Source organism: Macrosteles quadrilineatus, unplaced genomic scaffold (genome assembly GCF_028750875.1).
Source record: "Macrosteles quadrilineatus isolate MER2022 unplaced genomic scaffold, UCM_ALF_1.0 Scaffold_9__3_contigs__length_116548681, whole genome shotgun sequence".
In the NCBI taxonomy this organism is placed as follows: Eukaryota; Metazoa; Arthropoda; class Insecta; order Hemiptera; family Cicadellidae; genus Macrosteles; species Macrosteles quadrilineatus.
The window spans coordinates 40,529,771-40,556,008 of NW_026542602.1; the positions used below are offsets into that span (position 1 = coordinate 40,529,771).

Genomic DNA, 26,238 nt, shown 5'->3' on the forward strand with positions numbered 1-26,238 from the left:
ATTTTGTTGTAATTTAAATGAACATGTTACATTTCAACTGGCATTAAAATGTTTTATAGTTTACTTAGCTTTTTAAAAAGTTTACAAAGCTTTACTACCTTATTTACGATAAGTGTAACAATGTACTAATGTATTACACTTGATCATGTTTTTGTCAGCAGTTTGATTCGATTTTGGATTTATTTAGAGTGATTACCCATGTAATACAGAAAATCTAATAATACACATTACATGGGTTTGTACAGAAATGAATGAACGCTCGGAAAAGGAATTCCTAGAACTGATTGTAGGTTCAAACATCTCAAATAAAGGTTCAGTTCCATCAATATCCTGGATCAAGAGAAGGAGTAAACTCTTTATCTCCGTTACTTTGTTGGTTGAAACCTTCAAAGTTATATAAAAAAGGCTTTTATATTAATTTTACTGTATGCATAACGCTGCATAGGTGGATCAATGTGTGAATAGATGTTTATTATCAGGAATGTAGAAAGGTCGTCCATCATTGCACGAATGACAAGGCCAAGTATGAAGTTACTTTATAGATACCCAGCCACAATATTAGTAGCTAAAGGGTGGTTTTATGAAGATATTACCACAGAATTATTATTTTTTTTACCTTTTACGTTAACACACTTACCTTAGCAAATTTCTTTAAGTTATTCCCATTATCAATTTCACTGAAAAAAGTAGCATACTATAACATTTTGATTTGTAAGGGTAAAAAAAAATATTTAGGACAATATAAACTATATTTTGATTAACATTTTATTGGGTTTAAATTACCTAATGCAATGAACTAAGCCAAAAATTGCAATGTAGCTTGGAAGCGAAAACTATAAATTGTTAAACGTCCAACTACAAATTTTTACAACTATTCTTTCACGGTGATGTTCTTGTGTTTATAATAAGCCATCCACGGCAAACTAGCAAATTGCAAAATACAGTAAAAAAGGGGAAAATATCAGTTTGAACTATTGTGCAAAGATTACACTAAAGATTACTCGATACAGGGTAAAATACTTCTAATCAAATACCGATTATTTTACTTAGCTCTCTCCCACCATAACGTAATCCCCGAAGTACTCAGGCAATTTATTGTTAGCAAACTTTGGTTTGGAAGTGAAATAAATAATTAAAAATATTATAATTAGGGAGGGTTTCCGATTCAGGTATTAGCACTAGTCTTAGACAAAAGCTCATTTCAGTACTGGACTAAGAAAAATATCTTTCTGATTCGAGTACTTATAAGTCTGCGACTAAATTTAGTCAACAACTAATTTTTAAGTCTGCAACAAGCAAACTCCGTACCAAAAAAGCGACATATAAAAAATAAAATTCGTACTTTAATCTTAAACTTTGCCGCAGGAATTTTTTTCTGACCAAAAAATAAAAAGTTCCTCGCTGATTTGGTGGTGTTAAAAACGATCATCAGCTTTAATTTACCAAAATAAATTATAAAATGTTAAGGTTAAAACTAACCACATAGTAATAAGCACTGGTTTTTCCAGAAAAATAAAATATCAAATTGCAATTTTTATGTTTACAAATAAGTGTACCAGAGCAGGTTGAGTGAATGTAGCGCGCTATCCAGTAGAGTATTATACATCGATGGTTTTTACCAAACACCAACCAGGTCATTATATCTGGCAATGAGTGGTTATAAAAAAGAAATACCTCTCTTAGAGGTTATGAGTAGTGATTGTTAGGTCTTTAGTCGATGGGAATATACAGTATATGGATTTTTACAGATTTATTTGATTAAGTTAGCTTAGAGTAGTATGGTGTAAAATATCGTACGTCACTTGTTCAAAATGTGTTCACCCCATCATAATCCCGCTCTCTACTCCGTTCCGCACGGTAACGATTACAGTCATCCGGTAAACAACTATTTTCAGGACTAGTAACGTAATATACTATTCTTATATATATATATTAGTTTTTATTTTCCGACTACGTTTGGCTCTTCTACTAAACCGATTTTCATGATCGAGTTATCAAATTGAAGGTATGCACGCACAGATTTGCCATCAAGCATCGGCATCTAATTATCTATAGTATCACTCGGTTTATACGTACACGAAATTTGCCCTCCATGTATTTCTTATGGGAGTTAAATTTGGTTTGTCTTTGCCGAGTTCGTTTGGCTGGTCTACCCATTATACATCGATGGGTCTACCCAACCGATTGTCATGTTTGAGGTCTCCAATCGAAGGTATGCACGTACAGATTCGCCATCAAGCATCGGCATGTATTTATCTGTAATCCCACTCGGCATATACGAAAACGAAATTTACTCCCCATGTATTTCTTATGGGAGTTGAATTTGGTTTTTCTTTTGCCGAGTTAGTTAGGCTCTTCTACCCGACCGATATTCATGATTGAGGTCTCAAATTGAAGGTATGCACGCACAGATTTGTCATCAAGCATCGGCATGTATTGATCTATAATCCCACTCGGCATACACGTAAACGAAATTTGTTCCTATTTTTATTTCTTATGGGAGTTAAATTTGGTTTCTCTTTTCCTAGTTCGTTTGTCTCTTCTACCTGACCGATTTTTATTATTGAGGATTCAAATAGAAGGCATGCACGCCAAGTTTTCTCATAAAGCATCGGCAAATATTTACCTACTGTATTACACGACCATTACACATAATTTGATTTTATTCTAATTCTTACTTTAATTTAAGATGTACCTTCACCAGTTATAATTTTATAATCCTTTATATTTTAGTCTAAGAACTTTTAGTGAAATACCAGCTTTCATCTAAGCTATTATTTATTCAAATCGTACGTGTTTCAAGCAAGACAAATTATTAAATATTCACTCTGAAATTTGTGTTTTTGAGTTTTGTTAGTTTTATCATTAAAGGACAATGATTTTAGTTTGACATAATCAATGCATGTATATTATATCTCTCTTGGTTACGAGTTATTAAAATAATCATTCTACTATTCACGATAATATTATTTATTTAGTACGGTAGGACTACTATTATTATAAACGAGCTAAATATTTTGCCACAGTAATATAGTTTAAGTGGAGTGATCCACCAGGCAGCGACCACATAGTATAAATGTACAATGTTGTTTGGAGGCTTACTATGTGGTGGCTGCCACCAGGGAAGTATTATTCAAAGTAAATTATATAATTTTATTATTCCAAGCCATTTATAATTCATTTCCAAGTAAATCTACTATTCCATTATTCCACTCCCAGAGGGGAGGTAATTGCCCGGTGTTGGAACCGGCACTTCAGGTAGACCACAAGCTATGGACGACTGGACAAGCCAGCCTCTTTGGGTTTACCCAAAGTGAGAGTACCCAGTGACATTCCCTCCATTCAGGGTGGTGGGGTGTTCAGCTCTGCTAGTGTTGATTAAGTTCATAGATCTTTCACCTGCCTGTAGCTTGTGGTTGTGACTGAGTCCTACCTGTCGTGTACGACTGACATTTTGTGAGGCATATCCTCGACTTTGGAAGTAGCCTCGTCCTGGGAGGTGAAATACCTAGCCCCCAGAGGGGAGGTAAATGCTCCGTGTTGGTATCGGCATTTTCAAGTTGGCCACAGACATGGACGACTGGGCATTGGGTCCCAGTGACATTCCTTTGTCCAGGATGGAGGGGTGTTTAGCTCTAGGAGAGATGGAAGTACATCATAATCTCTAACCTACCTGTGTCTGTGGTTCTTTGGGCTTCGGCCTGCTTGTTGTGTGCGACCAGCATTCAGTGGGCAAATCCTCGACTTTGGAAGTAACCTTTCCTGGAGGTGAAAACGGGCAAGTACCCGCAGCTCACGGGGACACTCAAGGGCAACGTAACTTTCCGCAGTGTGAGGGCAACGGTTTGTAGGTACTTATGCAAACCAATCCCTGTCTCTGAGCACGGACGGTATGGTTATCTTGAGTGTGGGGGGTTCTTCCCGGAACCTCAATTGAGTCAAGGGTGTCGCCACCTCTGGTGGATAGGTTCATCCGGGTGGGTCCCACTTCTATACCTGCCTCCTTTTGGGAAACCCTGATGGCCTGGCAGTGATGTTGGGTCTGACGGGCAAACGAAGTAGATCGGGTGCTGGGTCCGAGTCCGCCAGGGGTATCTGGGGATCTATCGCTCTGGTTATCTCTGGTTTCCCAGCAATGGGTAAGGCCTCGATCGGGCAGCGGTGTAAATGGGAGGTTGGGGTTCCCCCCGAGCGTGCTGACGGTCCCCTTCCTCCTGGCTATTGATGGCGGGTTCTGCCTGTCAGGGATTAGATAGGTCCCGAGTGTTGCTTGCACTAAATGCGTCAGGGCGCTCTACCATGGACCTCTAGGTCTCGACCTAGTGGAACCCAGGTGGAGTGACGCTTAAACAAGCAGCCGGAATCCCTGGTTAGGATTGAGGGGCAACCCTCCTTCCGAAGGGTCTGCTTCGGCAGCCGGCGAGCCTGATGACCTTAAGTCATCCGCCCATGATGTGCTAAAGGTTGATGCGTAAGCTTCGGCCTACATCATGGGGCCCGGGTATGTCCTAAAGGATAGGTACCGGGTATGCAGTCAGGGGGCTTCGGCTCTCATGACAAAACGAAATGGAAATGGAAAATGGAATTCCATTATTCCAAGTACTACACTCGGTACAAATATCTAAAGGTGGGTAGAAACTACTAAGTTGGTAATCCTGACAAACTTCCAGCAACCATTGAGGTGGACTTGTCATCACTGCTCCTGAGGCGTGCCGCAGGGGCAGGGTATAAGAGGGGCCAAAGACAGATTATATATGTACATGGAATTGTCTTCGTCCATTCTCATACGCGAGTTCGGAGCGTACTCCAAGTTTTATGTAAATTGGAATTCAAAAAAACATTTTCAATCAGTTGTTTTAAATTTACCAACTGTCAAAACGACATTCAAAGACAGACCATTATTCACAACCACGAATACTAGAAAAAACCTTCAAGTATTCGTGTAACAACAATTATAACATTTTAGCATTGACTTTAAGTAGTGTAAATAAACATCTTATATTGTCATAAAGAGCAAGTAATGATAAGTGTTTCGTGTTGATGACTCAATGTTTCACTTTTATTTAAGGATAAATTTTACAATTTTGTTTTATAGTTAACATAACAATTGCCAGGTTTAAATTTAAATCATACAACATTGAAATTCCTTTGGAATTAAAAATAAAAGCCAAAATTAGTTGTAAATAAAACGTAAATTTCCCTTATATTGCCTCTTATAATCGAAATAAGCCATACCGAGCAACTTGGTGCCCTGCAACTTGTTCTTAAATGTGGGAAAAGCTCATTTTTTTTATTTTTAGTTTCATAATAAAACCATCAAAATGTGACAGAAGACAATAAGGAGCTTACATTCCACTCCATTGGTTCTCATATTTCGTCGGGGAAAATCTAATATCCTACACATGCGCTTTTGATAACACTTGCGTTGAATTTGGTGTTTTTTTTCAATAGTCAGTCTGCGACTGAAACATTAGTTATTTTGAAACAATTTCAATGTTCCTTGTCACGGTGCAGTTTCTTCTTTGTGGGAATACTATTTAACAGGTGGGTAAACAATTCTATAAATTGTGTTCTTGCATCATAAGTGAAACAAAATTGTAAGCCTGTACGTTTAACAGACAATTTAGGAAAATGTGTGTTCAACTGTTCTGCAAAGCTCAAATCGTCCGTCTTGTTAGGAATATGCTGTTTTACAAGTTTACAAAGACACGTGTGAAGGTTTTTTTTGGTCCTAGGACGCTAGGTGCGAGCCCGGAATTGTTTTTCACATTACTTTAGGCTAGATCTAGGGGTTGTGGCATTATCATATAGATAAAATCCATTGGTGATTTGGCGGCATTTGAACCTGGGACCTCTGGAACCAAAGTCCCGCGCTTTTAGCACTAGACCAGCTCGCTCCCCCGAATATCTGCCATAGTATTGATGTACGTTTGTATATTTACTAAGAAGCTATTAATTTGTACTTCGTTTTTTGTAGAATTCACTGAAAGTAAATAATGATTAACAAATGTATCGTATTATTTCTAATCACTTATATGATGTCTCTCATTACAAACCTTGATGCGTAATATTAGTGCACACGTCCCGGTAATTGTGTTATATCCATTATAAGGTAGTTGTTGATTAAGTTATTGCTAATTATATTATACAAAGCATCGCACAGTTATTTGATTCCGCGCATGCTAATCAACAAAGCAATATCATGTAAATTGATACTTGATATGGAAGCATCAACCACCATTGGGAACTACACACGTTTAATTGTAAACTCAGATTATATCACTTCAAATGCTTATTGGTTGATTAAACTATTCCATTCTCAAATTACTTTTACCATAATAATAGCTGATATCCCATCATTTTTTGGTGTTCATAATTAACATTGACTTTACATAGAATATACTTCCCTTGTAATGTAAAAAATTGAAGCCAAAAACCTGGTGCAATCTGTTGAGATAGTCAACTAATGACAATATTTTGTTTCAAGTGATAAATCAATTAGCTGTTTGCTATAATACTGCATTGATTTTATATTTAACCTAATACACTAGTACCCTCTAGTGAGATGGCCCGAACGTCTATTTTATTGGCTTAAAATTATAACAAAACATGGGAAGTCTATTCTGTGTATAATTTAGTCAATGGTATCAATCAATAAGTAGGCTAGGAACACATTGTTATCATCAACTCAGATACAGAATCTTAGGGTCAATACTGTCGTCTGCCACTAATCAGAACAAATTACGATCGTTATTACCGCCTGGGAAGAACCAGGCTGATAAGAGTTCAAGGTCAACATCAAAGACTTTGCTCTCATGTCTTGGGTTTTCCTGGTCGGGAACCTCAGTATAATCGTAAACTTACATTGACGCGATGTCCAGTGAGTCTTGATGTTGTGGACAATGCTGCGATCGGTTTACCCGATTTTCTGTTTAGTATTAGGTAGGCTTTTATGTCAATTTTGCCACATTTTACTACAATAGTCACAGTGATAGATTTAAAAATTGCCTTATAACATTATTATCATACTATGCTAGATTTGCTAAGCTGTGTTTATTTCCTTTTGGTTAAACTGAATGGATTTTAGGTCGATTTTGCTCCCTTCTTAGTGGATAAAATTGTGTTTGAATTTGTCAGTTCAAAAATATTTATAGGTTAGGTAAAGATATTATTTTTTAAGGTAAATATTACACTGTAAAGAAGTAAAATCAAGGTAGTCTAACAATACTGTGCTACAGCAAACATGTCAATCTTTGATTTTATTACGGATTTTATTGTTCTTTCCATATACATCAAAATGCATTGAGTTTAAACAAGCTTACTGTTTTAAAACTAATTATAAACTTAACAATCTCTTTTGTTTATGTGTGTTTATGTGTGATTTTTATCAGTGGTAGCAGAACCGAACTCAACAGCCTCTAAGCATGGATTTATTAGGACCAAGAGACAAGGGTAAGTAAATCAATCTATTTTTAAATAGCTTATCAATCTTGAAACACACTACTAAACGAAGTCATAACCTTTGAAATGGATTATTCAGTGGTTTATCGATAGATTTTTAAAGTTTCTCCTCGTATTGCGAACACTAAATCAAAATGGTTGAGACCCTGGTTTTGAACATACACATTAAATTATTAGGCGCCTTAAAATAAGAAAATAAATAGCAAAACCTAGAAATAATTAGAACACAGATGAAACCATTGTTGTTCGATAGTGAAAAGTATTGTGAATAACATATCAAAAGTCTCCAAAAATATCTTTGGTGGAACACCACCATTTTTCCAAAATGGCGGCCAAATCCAGTAGTTTTTTGCTTTTTATTGAAATTCTGACTTTCCAGTCAATATTGGTGAAAAGTCGTCAATACATTTAATGTTCCTCCTGAAAATACCTTTAAAATGATACCAAATACATGTACCTACAACAAAAAATAAACCCCGTAGAAATAATAAAATATTTCAAATAAAAATATTTGTTATAAATTAATGTAATAGTCCATAAGCAAACTAAAAATAACGTACACAGGGATCGTATAAAAATTTGCAAGTAAACATTTTATGGTTTTATTTTTATTGTTGTGGTGTGCAGAGTGACATACCAAAAGTTGCAAAAAATCAGTCCACCGGAAACCCCTATATTAAGGAAAAAATGGCGGCTTATCCCAATATTGGACAAATTTTGCAAAAAAAAGATATCACATGTTTTTTGCACATTTTTCGAGATATTGACTTGGAACCACAACCGATATTTTTTTGGATGGTCCGTACTTAATTTCAATAGGGGACGCTTTTTGGGCCACCATCTTGGATCAGCCATATTGGATCTGCCATATTGGATATAAATATTTTTAAATGTAATTATAGTGTGACACATCATCATGAACTAGATTTCCACGCTGATTTCAATGCTGAAATCAGTTTTTAAATGGCGTTTTACGATTTTAAGATATATAAAAACGAAAACTCTCCCCCATACATTTCTTATGGACGTTTCGTACTTTGACAATTTAAAAACACATTGAAAACTACCACGGCCTAAGGGTGTACCATCAGGTTCAAGTATGGCGTGGAAACAGTTCACCAGCAGATCCAACAGATTGGGAGTGGTGTTGACTGATGGTACCTATAACTAACTTACTTATAAATAACTGTACTTATAAATAACTGTAACTGTGTAACTTGGAAATTATATTTAGATAAACATAGGATATGGCCTTTAAAAAATTTCAACAAACGTTTTATGGTTTTATTTTGTAGTGTTGTGCAGAGTGAAAAGGGGAAAAACTCGCCATAGCTATTCGTTCAAGTATTGACATTTATTTTAGCTATGGATTCCTTATTGGGAGTTATTTAGAATTGGGGATAAATGTCTTTAACTAAAGACAAATTTCAAAATAACAATAATTCATTCAATAGTTCATTGAAGGTAGGCCTACATGATTCGTTTTAAATTTGTCATGTGTCATTTAATAATCAATAAAATTAAAGCCAAACATTTACTGAGTATACTTTGATACCAGAACGAACTTGTTAACATATTAACAACTCATATAAATCTTTTAACAGAAACTGATAAAAAAAGTTAAATTTAATTTTGTGTTTGGGTTTGTGCCTCGTCTACAACTAGTCTGTTTTAACTATAAATAAAACAAAATGAAAGCTAACTAAAATGACAGCTCTTTTATCACTGAATATTTTAAGGCTAGAACGAACTGCAAGCATTAATAATACATGGAGAAGAATAATCCGAACACATTTTCAAAGTACGATACGTCCATAAGTGATGTATAGGGGAGAGTTTTCGTTTTAATATATCTTAAGCAACGAAAAAACCTATTTAAAAACGGATTTCAGCATTGAAATCAGCGTGGAAATCTAGTTCATAATGTTGTGTCACAACACTATAATTAGTCTACATTTAAAAATATTTAAATCCAATATGGCAGATCCAAGATGGTGGCCCAAAAAGCGTCCCCTATTGAAATTAAGTACGGACCATCCAAAAAAATATCGGTTGTGGTTCCAAGTCAATATCTCGAAAAATGTGCAAAAAACATGTGATATCTTTTTTTTTGCAAAATTTGTCCAATATTGGGATAAGCCGCCATTTTTTCCTTAATATAGGGGTTTCCGGTGGACTGATTTTTTGCAACTTTTGGTATGTCACTCTGCACACCACAACAATAAAAATAAAACCATAAAATGTTTACTTGCAAATTTTTATACGATCCCTGTGTACGTTATTTTTAGTTTGCTTATGGACTATTACATTAATTTATAACAAATATTTTTATTTGAAATATTTTATTATTTCTACGGGGTTTATTTTTTGTTGTAGGTACATGTATTTGGTATCATTTTAAAGGTAATTTCAGGAGGAACATTTAATGTATTGACGACTTTTCACCAATATTGACTGGAAAGTCAGAATTTCAATAAAAAGCAAAAAAATACTGGATTTGGCCGCCATTTTGGAAAAATGGTGGTGTTCCACCAAAGATATTTTTGGAGACTTTTGATATGTTATTCACAATACTTTTCACTATCGAACAACAATGGTTTCATCTGTGTTCTAATTATTTCTAGGTCAAACCATATATTCAGGGGCCTATATATGAGCCTAAAGTATCGTTGCATCTGATATGAGGTGTAACTCACAATTAATCAATCCAGCTTGACAACATTCACAGCTCATGTTAGTAGGCCAGGAATCTCTCATCAGGCTTGCTAATCAGACCAGACGGAGACGGAGTTTAAACCCTCAATCCACGAAACGCAACACATTACTCAGTCATTTATCAGACCTTACGGTTTAACAGCACTAATTTGTGTTTCTAGGACATTAGGATTCTTAACATGTTTCATAACAAAACCGTCGATGGTTCTGGACAACCGCAGTTCCCCGTTGGGTGTTCTAAAACTCTTACACGAAGTGTTCTCCTATGAAGCATAATTTATAACTCTTAAACCTGGTACACCATACCAATGCAAAGTTTGAACTCCAACATCACCGATGGAATTCGAATGAATGATAATTGTTTAACTGTCCCACCTTCACATCCTAGAACACTAGGTTATAGCCCGGAACTGTTTTACATATTACTTCAGGCTAGTTCCAGAAAGTCGAGGTATTATCAAATAGATAAAATCCATTGGTGATTTTGAACCCGGGACTTCGCGCTCCAAAGCCCCGATCTCTACTCTTAGACCATCTCGCTTTTCAACAATGAACAACAATCAACCTTGGAGCTTGAATAATGATACTGGACTAAGTAAATTGCATTGAGTGGGAAGTATTCACAGGATTGAGTTAAGGTCAGCCGATTTTGATCACTACCTAAGCTTTCTCCGCCTTAATCCGTATTTCCAAGAATAACAAAATAAAAGTTTCCTACTTGTGTATATCGTGCAATAGGCATAAAATGCATGGTTTACATTTACAAAGGTAACACAAGAACTTGTAATCCTGCGTCCCCAACTAAGATTCTGATGTTTCCATACATCAATCATAATAAAAACATTAAAAAAACCGCTGATATAGAAATATCTGTTATCAGTGAGTAGTATATGGTTAGAGTGAGTGGAGTTAAGCTTTCTTTATATAGCTAGTTTAAAATAAGATAGGGGCCAATAAAGGACATTATAACTATAAAGTAACACATAAACTATAAAACTATAAAATAACATTGAGGACGGGTGATATTTCTTATCTAGTTTTTTACTATTTAATTGTACTATAGGGCGTCCAGTGGTCGAAAACTCGACCAAAAATATCTAATGTACAGACATGTCTATTTTCACCCCACGCTGTAAATGAAAGATGTGATTGAAATTTCTTCCATTTGTTTTTATTGTCTATTTATATTTCGTTGATATTTAGTCTCCAGCATGGCAACCCATAAGTCCCATGTTATTTTTTAAAATGTTAAAATCATTTTTTGTGTTCATTTTCAGCCTGTTTTAATTTATAAAGGGATTCTGTACACCTACGGGAAATATCTGTCTAACAGTATGCCTAGATTTTGCCTATGATGCACAAGAGCTGAGAAAAAAGGTTTCAAATAAACATGCTTGTCTATTAATACAGTACTAGTGGTCGTCCAGTGGTCGAAAACTCGACCAAAAATATGTAATGCACCCGTATTTAGAATTGTATACTGAAGTAGAAATTCCATTTATATGGACCAGTTGTTGCCATTTTTTTAAAATTAAAAACATGTAGTTAAGTGAACCAATCACAGTATGCGTGTCTAAAATTATATTTTTTTCTTATTTTTTTTTCTGACAAAGTTGATGGGTCATAACAGTTTGCTATAGCTAACTCTTAATAAGTCATTCCATAAATTTTACTTGGTAAAAATCGTCGTGTGTTCGAGATAAATTAGTAATTTAGATCAGCGCAATCTGTTGGTGGCCCACATCAACTACGACGAATTTAATTAAAACTGGTGACAACTTTAACATGGGGAAGAATGTCTAGTTGTTAGTCAAAGGTAGAGGCTTCTCTATTTTCACCCCACGCTGTAAATAAAACATATGATTGTAATTTCTTCCATTTGTTTTGATTTTCGGTTTATATTTCTTTGTTAATTCGTCACCAGCATGGCTACCCCTAAAGCCAATGTTATTTTTTTATTTTTGTGCTTATATTTGAGCCTATTTTAATTTTAAAGAGATTCTGCACATCTAAAGGAAAATATCTTTCTAACAGTAATCGTAGATTTTTACTGCGATGCACACATGCTTGCCTATTATTATATAGATAGATATAGATATAGCGTTAAGTTCTGAAAATATACGTTTACCGGATGAGTGTGGTCGTTCCCATGCAAAATGAAGTCGAGGCCCTATAAGTTAAATGGGAGTTTATTTGATATCTAGTCCTAAACTTATAGCCATCTTAAGGCAAACATAACTAAAACCTAACCACGGAGATATAAATATAAATTATATAAATATAAACACTCATCCTCTGTAGGCCTAAAGCTACTTACTTATATTTTTTTGGGTTAGGATTAGTACTTTTTTGAGAGAGTGTCATTATGTACTGAACACACTTACTTAGATGAATTAGGGTAATTAGTGATCCATGAAATTATTTATTTATAAAAAGCAACCTAACCGAGTTACCTTAATGATGCATCCAGTATTTAATACAAAAATTAAATCTTATGCCTATGTATATTAGTTTTATAACGGAGTAGAATAAGAAACTTATAATCTAGATTAGGCATTTATTAGTGTTAATAAACTAAACATGGATGAACCACTAAGTCAAGCTACCAACTCAGTTGTTTAGGCTAGGCTAAACTGAGTCCTGAAAGCATCCATTTTAAAACGGCCAAAACTTAAGAACAGATCCTAGGGTTTGATTTATTTTAAACCTTCATTTTTCTAAAATAGATAGCTTATCTGTCCAGTGCAATCATCCCACACTGCTAATAGCAACACTTAAACTTAGTTAGGTAAGCTAGTGGTAGGTTACAACTAATTATTATATCTGTGACCGATTCAGTGTAACATCTGCCATCAAGGTCGATTCACACATATCAGTTCAGTCACGGTTCCGTTACAGTCCAGTTACAGTTCAGTCTCAGTTGCGTCCGCAATTTCTCAGTCAATTGTCCGTCAGTTGGTTTCAGTCAATCTTCCGTCTCTAATATTTACAGTAATTTACAGTAAAAAGTTTTAAATTATAAACCTATATTCTATCAAATTACCTTTGTCCATCTTGTTTATTGTTACAAACAGTGCTCAAAATATAAACACAACCATTTAAATAACAATAACACTATTTTCTAAACTCAAAAAGTTCCGGCATGCGTCCGAACAAACAAAAAATATCGGTGGAAAGAATTCTGAAATTGACTGACGGATGCCGGCATAGAGACTGACGGGACTGCAACGGATGAGTGTAGATAGCGTAATAGAAAATCCTTTAAAGAATATTTTTGTTAACTGTGACGTGCCTGAAGTGGCTGGACTGGGACGTGCCGTAAAGCCGGGTTTTCCTAGGCGCGGAATCGGCGAGCGGAGAGAGGAACGCGGAGAGCGGACTCCACTTGTCTTAAGGCAATTTAATGTTACTGTTTTCTTAGAAGCGGAGCGGAATGCCATGTTAATTTCAATTCCGCTCTCCGCTTCCGCGTCTAGGAAAACCCAGCTTAACTGATGTCTGTGAATCGACCTTCAGTCAGAATCAAACGACATTATTGACAACGACACGACTCGACAACCAACGAAAAGAGTAATTTAGTGATGATAATTATTATTAAACAAGTTCATGTTTCTTTATAGATCTTGAATATCATATTACGTTTTTCCAATTCACTAAGAACTGGTTGCAATTGACTAATACCCCTAATGTTTCTGGTATTTTTAGATCACATACTCAATTAATTACGTAAATAATTTTTAATTTGCGCGTGTGGTTTGAATAACACTTTGTAAATGTTTTCTAAGAAATATTTCCTGTTATTTTAAGAGATAATAGCAGCCATATTTCATTAAAAACTTATTGTTTAGGATGTTTCTGGATGTTTTATCTGAGCACGTCATCAATTAAGGAAGTCCCTAAAATACCAAGATTAGTACACCAGTTTACCAGGTTTGCTTTGGCTGGGCTTGTACTAATCGTGTTATGTTTCAGTAACTTTCTTGCCTCAAGTTAGAAGATTCCAGATCCCAAAACGTCACGAATGCCTTTGTTTTTACTCATCTACTAATAAGCTTACCATTACCAAAATATTAACTTTGAATGACAATGATTGCAGCAGCCCAGACGAGAGGAGCTGTATTCTCCCACAGCCAATGGTCAATGGCAGATACTCACCCAACATCAATAGATGCCCTCCCCACGTATCCAACGCCGCTTGCAAGATAGTCCCCGGGACCCCAGTACCCTCGGGGTGGGATCTCTACTACGAATGTGATGATGGGTTCTTCCTCAACTCTACCGATACTGTGTCCTTCTGTACGGATGGGAACTGGTCTCCGTCTCTGCCAGAGTGTATAGGTAAGACATGGTGTGGAAAAGATCAATAACTGTATTGCGTGGACTTTTTACTGTCTCACCTTTACACACTACTACTACTACTAGGCTAGGATACTACGCTCTATCACAGAACCATTTTACATATGTTTAAAAGATAGGCTCATTAGGTAGCGGCTTTATTACTTAGATACAATCTATTGGTGACTGTTGAGATTCAAACCTTTGACATCGGGGACCGAAGTCCCACGTTCTATTACTAGGATTGCTCGTTCCCCCATAGCTCTAGACAGATCTGACTGCAAGTCATAATTTCAATTTTGGTTTTGGAATGTTTACACATCTTTAAACCACCTTAGATATCACCGCTTACTCTTGTTATATCGTCGATAATGTATATACATATGTTTAAGATCATTTAATTTGTCCGCTTTGCCTCACGTAAGCAACGTTCATGCCATCGTACGGTCACTTACATCATGTATTATATTCAGCAGTAACTGAAAATTGTCGTTGCATTAGCATTGTTCACAAACTACTTTAAAAAGTTCGTAATTTAACTTTTGGTTTTATTATGATTAATGAACTAGGTTTGGATATAGTTTGGACCTGTAATTCTTTAGTTTCTAAAAAAAATTGTTAAATGGAAAGATGAGAGATTTTCAAAATATAAAGAAATAAATCTTAAAATGTTATTCACGTGCCTTTTGTGAAAAATGCCCTTTTTAGTGAATTTCCCTATAGGGAAGTAGCTATTACCGTAGGTCTCATGGTAAGACCTATAGGCCTACCCGGGACTGATTTACTTTTCCGTTTTTAAGTCCCTAGAGGCCAAAAGCACAATCCGTTTATTATTTTATAATACATGTATTTTAGAATAGATATTTAAAAGTACTCATTTTATTTTATATATCGTTTATTAATATATCTATAGGCCTATACATGTTTATTTACCTATTTATTTGCCCGTTAGCACGATAACTCGAAAAAATATCCGATTTTGATGAAATTTGGTACAAACGTGTAAACCTACGTTTATTCAAACGAGTTCACGAACTGGCATAATGGGATGAATGGAACGGGGGTTTATGAGGGGTTTAATGGAGTAAAAATAGATTTTTCCCATTTTTCACCAAAAAAACACAACATTTCATAATTTATTTCCAAACCATTTTGTAGAGCTTAAAAAAATAAATAATTTTGAATATTGTTGTATGCCTAAAGGTTACGGAAATAATAAAATAATCGTAAATTTAAAATGCCCATGTTATTCTTATGGAGAATAAATAAACTGTTGTAGTTGGCTTGTTTATCGATGTATTTTAATCAAATGTAGCCAATTTGTTTATTTCAAACACTAAGCTATCAACATTACAATAAAAAAAATAAAAAAAAACACCTCAATACCTTCCCTGTAGCGGCAAACTTAAGTACTCACTAAATTTAATGTCATTTAAAGCTATATAAATAAAATTCGTTTTTTTCTGTACATTGCTTAGAATTAGGTATATATTTATTTTTGGTTATTTTTACGTTTTATACAATTGAAACAAGTTTCATCTCAATTTCTGTCTGTCTGTCACGGCCCAGAAGGTATTTTATGCGGCCTTCTCCTGAAAAACGAGAGTATCTATCAAGATTCAAATCATTTTAATGTATTCATGAGATTGGCGAAAGTATCTTTAGTCATTAAAATATGGCCTCACTACTTTGTAAATAAAATGATGGACGCTCAAAAACCCAATTTTGTGCGTTTTCCCCCCAATTTCCCAAGTTTTGTAATAATATTTATCATATACGTCATCTATGAAATAACGAACAGCTGTTAGTTTGGATCAAGGTTATTTTTTCTAGCTGTCACTGATATGTTTACATTATGTTGTTTACAAATACCGCAAACATTTCCGATTACGTTTTGAAAGAAAATCCAAACCAAGTGAGATAAAAAAAAGTTGTTCCTTACATAACGGATTTAATTAATTGCAAGTGCAATAATGTGTAACCGTAAATTAAATTAAATAACTAGGCATCATCCAGGTCAGAAACCGGAAATTCTTTGTGTCTCACAGGGGGCACCTGAAAAAGCCAAAACATTCAGGTACACGCTTGAAAAGAGCCCGGTCTTTCAAGGTTCCTCCCAGGACGGTCTGAAAAGGGCCCGGGCTCTTTCCTAGAACTTTCACAGCGGTTCGTCAAAGGAGAAATAAACAATAACACAGTTGAAGTACACTATTTTTTATACAAAGATATTTACATTATTGAAAGATAGGCCTACATTTGAGGTGGGGATTTATGTCCAACACATTTTGTAAATGTCATAAGATCGATCTGACATATTTTAACTGCCATAGCTTGTTAGTTATAAATTCATGCTGGAAACATTTTTTTATACTTCTGTTACTTCCAGCTTGATAAGCACTATCACTATGTACTATGTACTTATCTATGAATCCACTTGAATAGAATAGAAGTAACAGTTTTGACAAAAATAAATATATTTGGGTGTAGCGACGGGAAGAGTTGGATGGCAACTTTCGTTTGTAGTACGCCACACATCCGCCGAATCTGCAGCCTAAATTTGCTGGGCGGGGGGAGAGGGAACCATGATCAAGATGATTTTCCGTTAAATAATCCGCAAAGCTGGTTACTATTTTAAGACTAGGCATGCAGCCTCAGGTCCGCCAATTGAGCGGAGTAAGCAAGCATCGATATAAAAAAATAACCTTCTTTAAAAATACAATTTTTTTTTTCAAATATATTATGGATTACAACATAAAAACAAAAGTGAATTTTATTGATCAATATAAACCTCATTATTCAAGTCTACAGTTATAAGCAATTTTCTTGAGTCTTCCAATCTCTTTTTCTTTGCTTTCCATTTGCTGCTCTTATTTATGCTTTCGACTCTCTCTATAGAAAGTGTATCGATCAACAAGCCCTCTATGGTTACTTATAACTCCTAATGCTACATAAGTCAAGCCGAGGGAAAATTATGACTTTCCTAGGTCCACCACAGCCTGATATACAGTACCAGTATGCAGCTTGGCTGCGATGTACCGATATCGCACAGGCAAGATTTAGTGGAAATTGCCTTCGAGAACGTTTTAATTTGACACCATTCAGTTTAAAGAAAGTAGTTGAGTTGTTATGTTTATGTAAAACCTGTTGGATTGTAGTGAATATCCAACCTGACATCAAGATGCCAGCATGCTTGTTCTGTTGGCTGCAATAATTAATCTTACGGGTAAAAAGAAAAAGGAGGAATATCGATTATCATATGACGCTTTAGTTATAACTGTACTCCCGTACAGGCCAAGCAGTCTAGGCTAATTAATTAATGGCCTACTTTTCTAATCGTACTTGAATTTCTTTACAGACGACTATTTATTCATTAGAGCTAAAAATAGACCTAATACAAACTTAGTTAAACATTTACTTAAATAGTTTTAACTACTGAACTTCTGTACAGGCCTACTATTCTAGGCTAGTATGCCCAAGTATCGTAATCGTAACTGTACAGGCCTAGCCAATTATTTGCACACCTTAGTTAAAAGTGGACTTCTATATAAGCCTAGTTATTTATTTAATAATTACTATAGTCGCAACTTGACTTCTGTACAGGCCTAGCAACTGTATTTATGTAGGATAGGCTACTGTCTGTTTATATAGGATAGGCTACAACATCCACCAGCATAGACGGCTGCTATACAAATTTAGAACTAAATAGAATAAAAGTTTCAGCTCTCGAAAACCCAATATCAGATCACCACACAATTGTATGCGATATATTGGATAAGATAACAATTCAAGGATCCTTGTACAAAAGTAGTAGAAAATACACCGACCATAATCTAGATGAATTGGAGAACCTACTAAAACAGATTGACTGGAAACCCGTTTATACTTAAAACCAAATTGACAACAAATACAATGAATTCCTAAAAACCTTGCTAATAAACCTTGACCAAGCTATCTCCAAGACCGTCAGAAAAATACAATACAGGAAAAACACCATATTCTGGAACGAAGACACCATCTCAAAAAGAAAACAACTGCAATATGCGCAAAACATATATAAACAGTGTGGCTGTACTCAAGATAAAGAAAATTATTATAGGATAAAAAAAAGAATACGACCAACTCATTAGATCACAGCGCTAAAAACACGCAATAAATAAAATTGAAAAATCAGACAACAAAACCAAGGAGATATGGAGAACCATAAACGCAGAAAGGGTGAAGACAGTTAGAAACCAAACCAACATAACCCAGTAGGGTTATAGTCCAGTAGGGTTTACAGGACAACATGAAAATTACAAACCCAACTGAAGTTACAAGTATTTTAAATGATTTCTTTATAAACCCAATAGAAGAACTAAATCATAACAAGTGAACTGCACTACAGACATTGAACAAATTGAAAACACAACCAATACACCATCTCTATCAAAATTCAAATGCATATCAGAAGATAAACTAAAGAAACTTTTTCCCCAAATCAAGTCCAACAATGCTGCGGGCTACGATGAAATCACGGGAAAGCTGCTTAGGTACTGCAGAGAAGAAGTAACGGAATCTTTACTCCACATAATCAACACCTCACTCAACAAAAATCAAATACCTAAAAACTTAAAAATATCTAAGATTCACCCAAAATTTAAAAAAGGAGACAAATAAAATCCTGGAAACTATAGGCCCATATCTAACCTACCAACAATATCCAAACTATTAGAAAGAGAAATATACGACCAAATCATTAATCACCTAGAAACAAACAACCTACTCACAAACTGTCAACATGGCTTCCGGAAGAAACGAGGAACAAATACTGCAATTGCAGAACTCTGCGAAGACATAACAACTATCTGGGAAGACAGAAAAAATGCATCGGGACTTTTCTTAGACCTTCAAAAAGCGTTTGACTCATTGGACTGGGATATACTTCTACAAAACTCAAAAAGTACATATTGAAGGAGAAGCATTGGCACTAATAAAGAACTATCTTGACCATAGGTACCAATATGTTGAAACCGATCAGCAAGTGAACAACGTAATAATAGCATCCAAATCACCACTTAAACAGAATACAAAAGGCATTCTTTAAGGCTCCATACTTGGCCCACTTTTCTTCCCCATATACATAAATGATGTACCGGAAAAATTATCAAAAGAATTTAAATGTATTTCATTTGCAGACGATACCACCATAATGGTACCTACAGATAGAAATCAAAATAACCAACAACTCATAACCGCAGTAGTAGAACAAGCAACAGCAATATGCAACAACCTAAGTCTAAAACTTAATACCAGTAAAACTACACACATCAATTTTAAACCAAACAACAACCTAGAAGATAAAAGCGACTAGACCAACATCAGTATCACAACGCAAGAAACCAATAAATTCCTGGGAATAATTGTTGATACAAATTTATTCTGGCAGCAACACATCGAACATCTGTGTAAAAAACTGGCCTCTGCACACTATGGCATCAAACGAATTCGCACCATAACCGACGAAGAAACCTCCAGAATAGCCTACTTCTCGCTTTTTGCTTCTCACCTGAGTTACGGAATTGCAACATGGGGATCATCATCTGCAAACAATATGGACAAACTACTTATCCTACAAAAGAAAGTACTACAAACGATATGCCCGGACACACTATCTGGAACATTGTAGACCCCTATTCATCCAGCTCAAAATCCCCACCGTTTTCTCACAATATATCCTAGAAACCATAATTCTAGCAAAAAAAAATCAATCCAACTCTCCGGTCACATTATCACAATCACAACACCAGACACAAAAACAATATAAACCTGCCACAACACAGACTAAAAAAATTCAGCAACACCCCAACATACACAGGATCTAAATACATAAATCTTCTGCCAGAAAAATTTAAAAATATTTCAAATCATACCACATTTGTAAAGACACTAAAAAATTACCTTATAAACAAAACATATTACTCAACAAAGGAAAACATACAAGAACACACTTATACACACTTACATTTGGCTAGCTGAAAGGCTGCCAAGAAGATGAAGAAGGAGACATTTTGACGACTCCCCGATCTGAGGATTGTGGCGAAGAAAGAAGAGGTAAAAGGTGTTATCAACATTTAAAAATACTGAATACCTAAAAAATACTTTTTATGTATGTAAATGCAAGATAAATAAAGAAATTTGACTATGACTATGACTACATGCTTTGGAAATGCAGTTTCTATAATTTTCAATAATGAAGATTTTATTTTGCTGTTTTAAGCAATATTTGCTACAAAACTAATAGAAATAAGAATCAACAAAAGAAATAATTTGCTTGTATAAGGCTGACAGTAATTAGTAATGCGAATCTGTGTACTGCATTATTAATCAATGCTTAATGGTATTCATCGAACTGCCCTTTTCTTTTGTACTGTCTTTTGTAATTACAAGCAGTTACCCCAGGAACTGCACCTAGGCCATCTGCGCATGTGCAAGCTGAGGTGCCCATGGGTACACAATGTCGAGTCGCATACGCTACGATTCTTTGTTTACATCTACGTTGTTATCTCGTAACCAACATGGCAACCCATAAGACTAATGTTAAACATTGCAAATTTTATGTCAGTCTAAAAGTGTACAGTATTATCAAATTGAAATTTGTTTGTTTAGTAACATCAAATATATTTGTCGAAATACCCCTGGTAGGTTTGGATTCAATATGTTCAGCCGTTATTGAGTTAATTGATTACATAGTTTGCATAAGGTCCGATCTCAAAGAGCTTCGCTCGCTCCGCTCAACACAACACTATTTACTACAACACTACCATATTACACACTATTTAAAAATTAACTAACTCTTTCAATCCCGGTACCGATATCCGATACTGTTATGAAATTCAAAGAAGACTGCAGAGTATGTATAATGTAGAGGGAAATAACGATGGTACAATGTATATACAACTACTAACGGGGTGTGGTAGCTGCCAGTTGCAAAGTCGCATGAGTCAGCGACCTTCTCCTCAGGTACTCTCGAGACCCGGGCTCTTTTCAGGCGTAGGATTAGTAAACCCTTTTGAGGATTAAAATTTCGGGCTCTTTTCAGGTACTCCGGTCTCAAAATGTACTTGAGTTTTGATAACCGGGAAAAAGACCTTGATCAGTGTTGTTTATGGCTGGGAAATTTAAGTCTTTTTTTTAAATCATTGTCGACAATAGCTTACAAAAATTAGGTTTCCACTAATTGACGGCGCTTACTAATTTTATGTGTACATTGCTATGGTAAAACCGTAGCAAATTCCTTACTAAATTAAATTCTGTGTTTTTTGGGTGTATGTCTGTTGGTGACGCATTAATGTCTTTATTTCTCAGTGTTTCACGAAAAAGACAAGAGCCCTTTTGTTAGTAAAAATGTCAACCAGAAAAAGTTAATAATAACCACAATGGTGAGGTCGAGGTAGTATTTTAACCAGTGACTTCAACTGACTACACTATCCCCGTGCGTAGAACGGGCACACAGCTAGTAATATATAGATTTGAAGGGAATATTTTTGTAAAAATCCAGCCAGGTAAATGGAAATTTGCTTAGTTTGCAGGTTTGCTTCGGTGGGGTTATTCATTTAGATACTTTATCCAATAATTGCTGATGGTAAGTTACTTATGAAAACATTTTCTGATAATCGTTTATTTTTCAGCTGGTGTGCCTTGTTTACCATTGAAGTCTCAGTACCTCAACATCAAGTGCTCGTTCCAAGGCAAGATTGTGTCTTGCGACCAGCCTATGAAGCCAGGAACGATAGCTTCACCGAAGTGTAAGAGCAACTACAAGCCTGCCTACCAGATACCATACTCTTACATTACCTGCCTCGACGTTGGATACTTCGACAACCCTTTGTTCTACTGCATTCCAGGTATGTAGCCAAATCAGAGCCCCATGATTCTTTCTCCAAACATTTAATGTGCAAATAAAAAAATGCTTAGTACACATATATTTGTCTGCAATCTCTTACGCAAAACATAAGGATAAACTGATTGTGGTCATTCAATGAAAAATGTTCTACAAGTAGACGAGGTTATCAATAGACTCAATCAGAAAACCCACTAGTCCAATGCTCTCCGACACGACACGTTACGTCAAGTCTCCGACACTTTCCGACGCCTTCCGCAATTTTAAGGCATTAACCCATTGGTCCGACGGGCTCCGACAGTAGGCCTCCGACGAGAAATACACCACCACTCCAACAGTGCCAGTTGCAATGGAACATGTGATCACATACTGTTCACAAGCAGTAGTTAGGGAGACAAGAGCAAATAATAAAAAAGTCCATAACATTTACGACGATCTCTGTTAGTATGAGAGTTTACAATGGTCAAGGACCGACCAACCTTGATAATTCCGGTTACAATTACTTTACTACAGGGAAATTTGCAAAAAGTACAATACACAACACACACAATAATACCTCCGGGGCCGCAGAAAACCTGCCGACTAGGCGAATTTCTATTTACCTGAATTGACTTTTAAATTAAATGTATTTAGGCTAATTAACATTAGGTTTTATGAGTAACTAGGCTTGCTGCTACAGGGAGGGTAAGCATGTGGTTTTTAGTAAAATATTAATCACTTAGTATTAAATAAATAAATTTACCAAGTTTGATCAAAATATATCTATCAGAAAGCAAACTACAATATTTTACAATATTCTCCATGAGAATAACATGGGAATTTTAAAATCACAATTTTTTGAATTTTCTCCGTAACCAATAATTGTACAAAAACATCACACATTTGTGATCACTTTTTCCATATCTGTTCCACATATTGTGATCACACACAAAGCTAGACAGTGACTAAATCTAGGCCTGGTGCACGCAGAGTGGAGAAATGACGGATCCGACATCCGACAAGAATTAGGCCCATATTAAGGTCGATTCACACACATCAGTCCAGTCACAGTTCCGTTACAGTGCAGTTGCAGTTCAGTTACAGTCCAGTCGCAGTTGCATCCGCAATTTCCCAGTCAATTGTCCGTCAGTTGGTTTCAGTCAGTCTTCCGTCTCTAATATTTACAGTAATTTACAGTCAAAAAAATTAAATTTTAAACCTATATTCTATTAAATTATCATTGTCCATCTTGTTGATTGTTACAAACAGTACTCAAAATACAAACGCAACCATTTTAACAACAATAACACTATTTTCTAACCTCAAACAGTTCCGTCAGGCGCCTGAAGAATCAAAAAGTATCGTTGGAAAGAAATCTGAAATTGACTGACGGATGCCAGCAGAGTGACTGACGGGACTGCAACGGATGAGTGTAGATAGCGCAATAGAAAATCCATCAAAGAATATTTTTGATAACTGTGACGTGCCTGAAGTGACTTTACTGTGACGTGCCGTAACTGATGTGTGTGAATCGACCTTTAAGCAGGAAACCCACTAGTCCGACGCTCTCCGACACGACACCTTCCGTCAAGTCTCCTACACCTTCCGACGCCTTCCGCAATTTTAAGGCATTAACCCATTGGTCCGACGGGCTCCGACAGTAGGCCTCCGACGAGAAATACACCACCACTCTAACAGTGCCAGTTGCGATGGAACATGTGATCACATACTGTTTCACAAGCAGTAGTTAGGGAGCAAATAATGAAAAAAAATCCATAACATTTATGACGGTCTCTGTTAGTATGAGATGTTAGTATGATATTATGGTCAAGGACCTTCCTAGACCCACCTTGATAATTCCGGTAACATTTACTTAACTGTACTACAGGGAAATTAGCAAAAAGTACAGTACAAAAAAGTAAACAATAATACCCCCGTCGCAGCAAACCTGCCGACTAAGCAAATTTCTATTTACCTGAATTGAGTTTCAATTAAGTGTATTTAATTAACATTAGGTTTTATGAGTACCTGGGATCGCTACAGGGAGGGTAAAAAAGTGTGGTTTTTAGTAAAGTATTGATAACTTAGTATAAAATCAAGAAATTTACCAAGTGTGATCAAAATATATCCATCAGAAAGCAAACTTACAATATTTTATAATATTCTCCATAAGAATAACATGGCAATTTTAAAATAAAAATTCTTTGAATTTTCTCCGTAACCAATAATTGTACAAAAACGTCACACTCTTGTGATCACATGTTCCACATCCGTTCCACATATTGTGATCACACACAAAGCTAGACAGTAAATCTAGGCCTGGTGCACGCAGAGTGGAGGAATGACGGATCCGACATCCGACAAGAATGCCCCAGAGAGCAATGTAGTCGTGACGTGTCGATCGGAAGGTGTCGTGTCTGACTAGTGGGTTACAGTCCATTTAAAATAATGCAAAGTAATTTTGTCGGAAGGTGTCGGAGCCTTGACGGAAGGTGACGTGTCGGAGAGTGTCGGACCAGTGGGTTTCCTGCTTTAGACGAGGTAGCCTGGTGACGTCGCCAGCGACCAAACTGGCTACTCAGCTTGTCAAGGGTCATTGATTCTTATGGATGTTATTACACGAGGGTAGCCAGCGACGCAGCCACACTTTGGCGACCGACTGGCTACCGAGCCCCGTCGCCACTGCGGTAGCCACTGGCTACCCATATTGGCGACGCTGCGTTGTAGCATATGGAGCTTATTACACTAGGTCGCCAGTATCACGTCGCCACTCGGTCAGTTCATATCACGGGGGTACTTGCACACTGTTGTGTTGCGTTCTGTTGTGTTGTGAGTGTGTGAATTGTTCACTTCAGTTGATAAAATGTCTATATCATCCTTTATGAGACCTAACAACTCGAAGAAACTGGATTGTGACATACGAAAATAATTGAAACATTTTGTATTGTCCGCACAGAGCTCATCAAAAAGGGTGTAATATAACACTTTCGATTCTCTTGCACTAAGCATTGGATGAACGTATATTTTTCTCTTCCTTTGCCTCCTTTTCTTCAGAAGTAACAGAAGGAGAAGATACTTATAATCACTCATTATTCACTGTAAACATACCGCTCATAAAAAGTACAAGTACAAGATAAGCACTCACAACAAAATGAGTAACAGCGGTAAAATTCTAGCTACTCAACTGGCTACTAGGTTTGGTGGCCAGTGCGTCGCCAGCTACTGTCGCTGGCGACGTCGCCAGGCTACCTCGTCTAATAGGGGCCTTAGAAGGGATTCGTAAACGGGTGGTTAAACGGATATTGTTGCAAATGCGGCAGGCAATAACCAAGTTAAAGCTTGTAGTGTAAATGATGCAGAAAGCGGATTTCTTGAGATTTGAACCAATGTAAATAGCGTAAGTAATGTAAAGTCTTTTTCATCACTATATATTCGAAAATAGCCCATTTCTATGCAGCTGAGATCTTTGAAAACCTTCAATTTCTATACACAAAAAACAAATAGTGATCAGCTGACTTTTCCTGATACAAAAATTACTTTCGCTACATAAACATTACTTTCGCTACACAAACAATACTTTGCTTGACATAAAAAAAGTTACAACTGAAGTTTTTAAATTTTTTAAAGTTTGACGAAGTATAGTTTTTTCAGCGTTATGAAAAGTTTCGTTCAATACAAATCACGAAAGTCCCATTTCGGGGCGAGGTAGTGTTTTACACTATCGAAAACCCGAAACGGGTCACTTTCTTGACTGGTAGTGAAATATACTATTTCCTACCCCTGCATGGAAATGATAACATTGCTATACCTGTAAACATTACGCAAAATAGCTCATTGCTGCTCTAGCCCTTAATTTGACAGCGTGTCAT

At 36.0% G+C, this 26,238-nt stretch overlaps 1 protein-coding gene across 3 annotated transcripts in view; it reads left to right on the forward strand.

Annotated features, from left to right (window-relative positions):
• Nucleotides 1–6,838: 6,838 nt before the first annotated feature.
• Nucleotides 6,839–26,238, forward strand: part of LOC129002645 (macrophage mannose receptor 1-like) — a 72,776-nt gene continuing 53,376 nt past the window's right edge. For 2 of the 3 annotated variants that reach the window (XM_054430603.1, XM_054430604.1), the window contains exons 1-4: nt 6,839–6,942; nt 7,392–7,452; nt 14,273–14,514; nt 22,179–22,394. In XM_054430603.1, coding sequence (XP_054286578.1) covers nt 6,891–6,942; nt 7,392–7,452; nt 14,273–14,514; nt 22,179–22,394 — 571 coding nt within the window. In that variant the 5' untranslated portion in view covers nt 6,839–6,890. The remainder of the gene's footprint in view (nt 6,943–7,391; nt 7,453–14,272; nt 14,515–22,178; nt 22,395–26,238) is intronic. The other variant, XM_054430605.1, reaches the window with a different exon arrangement.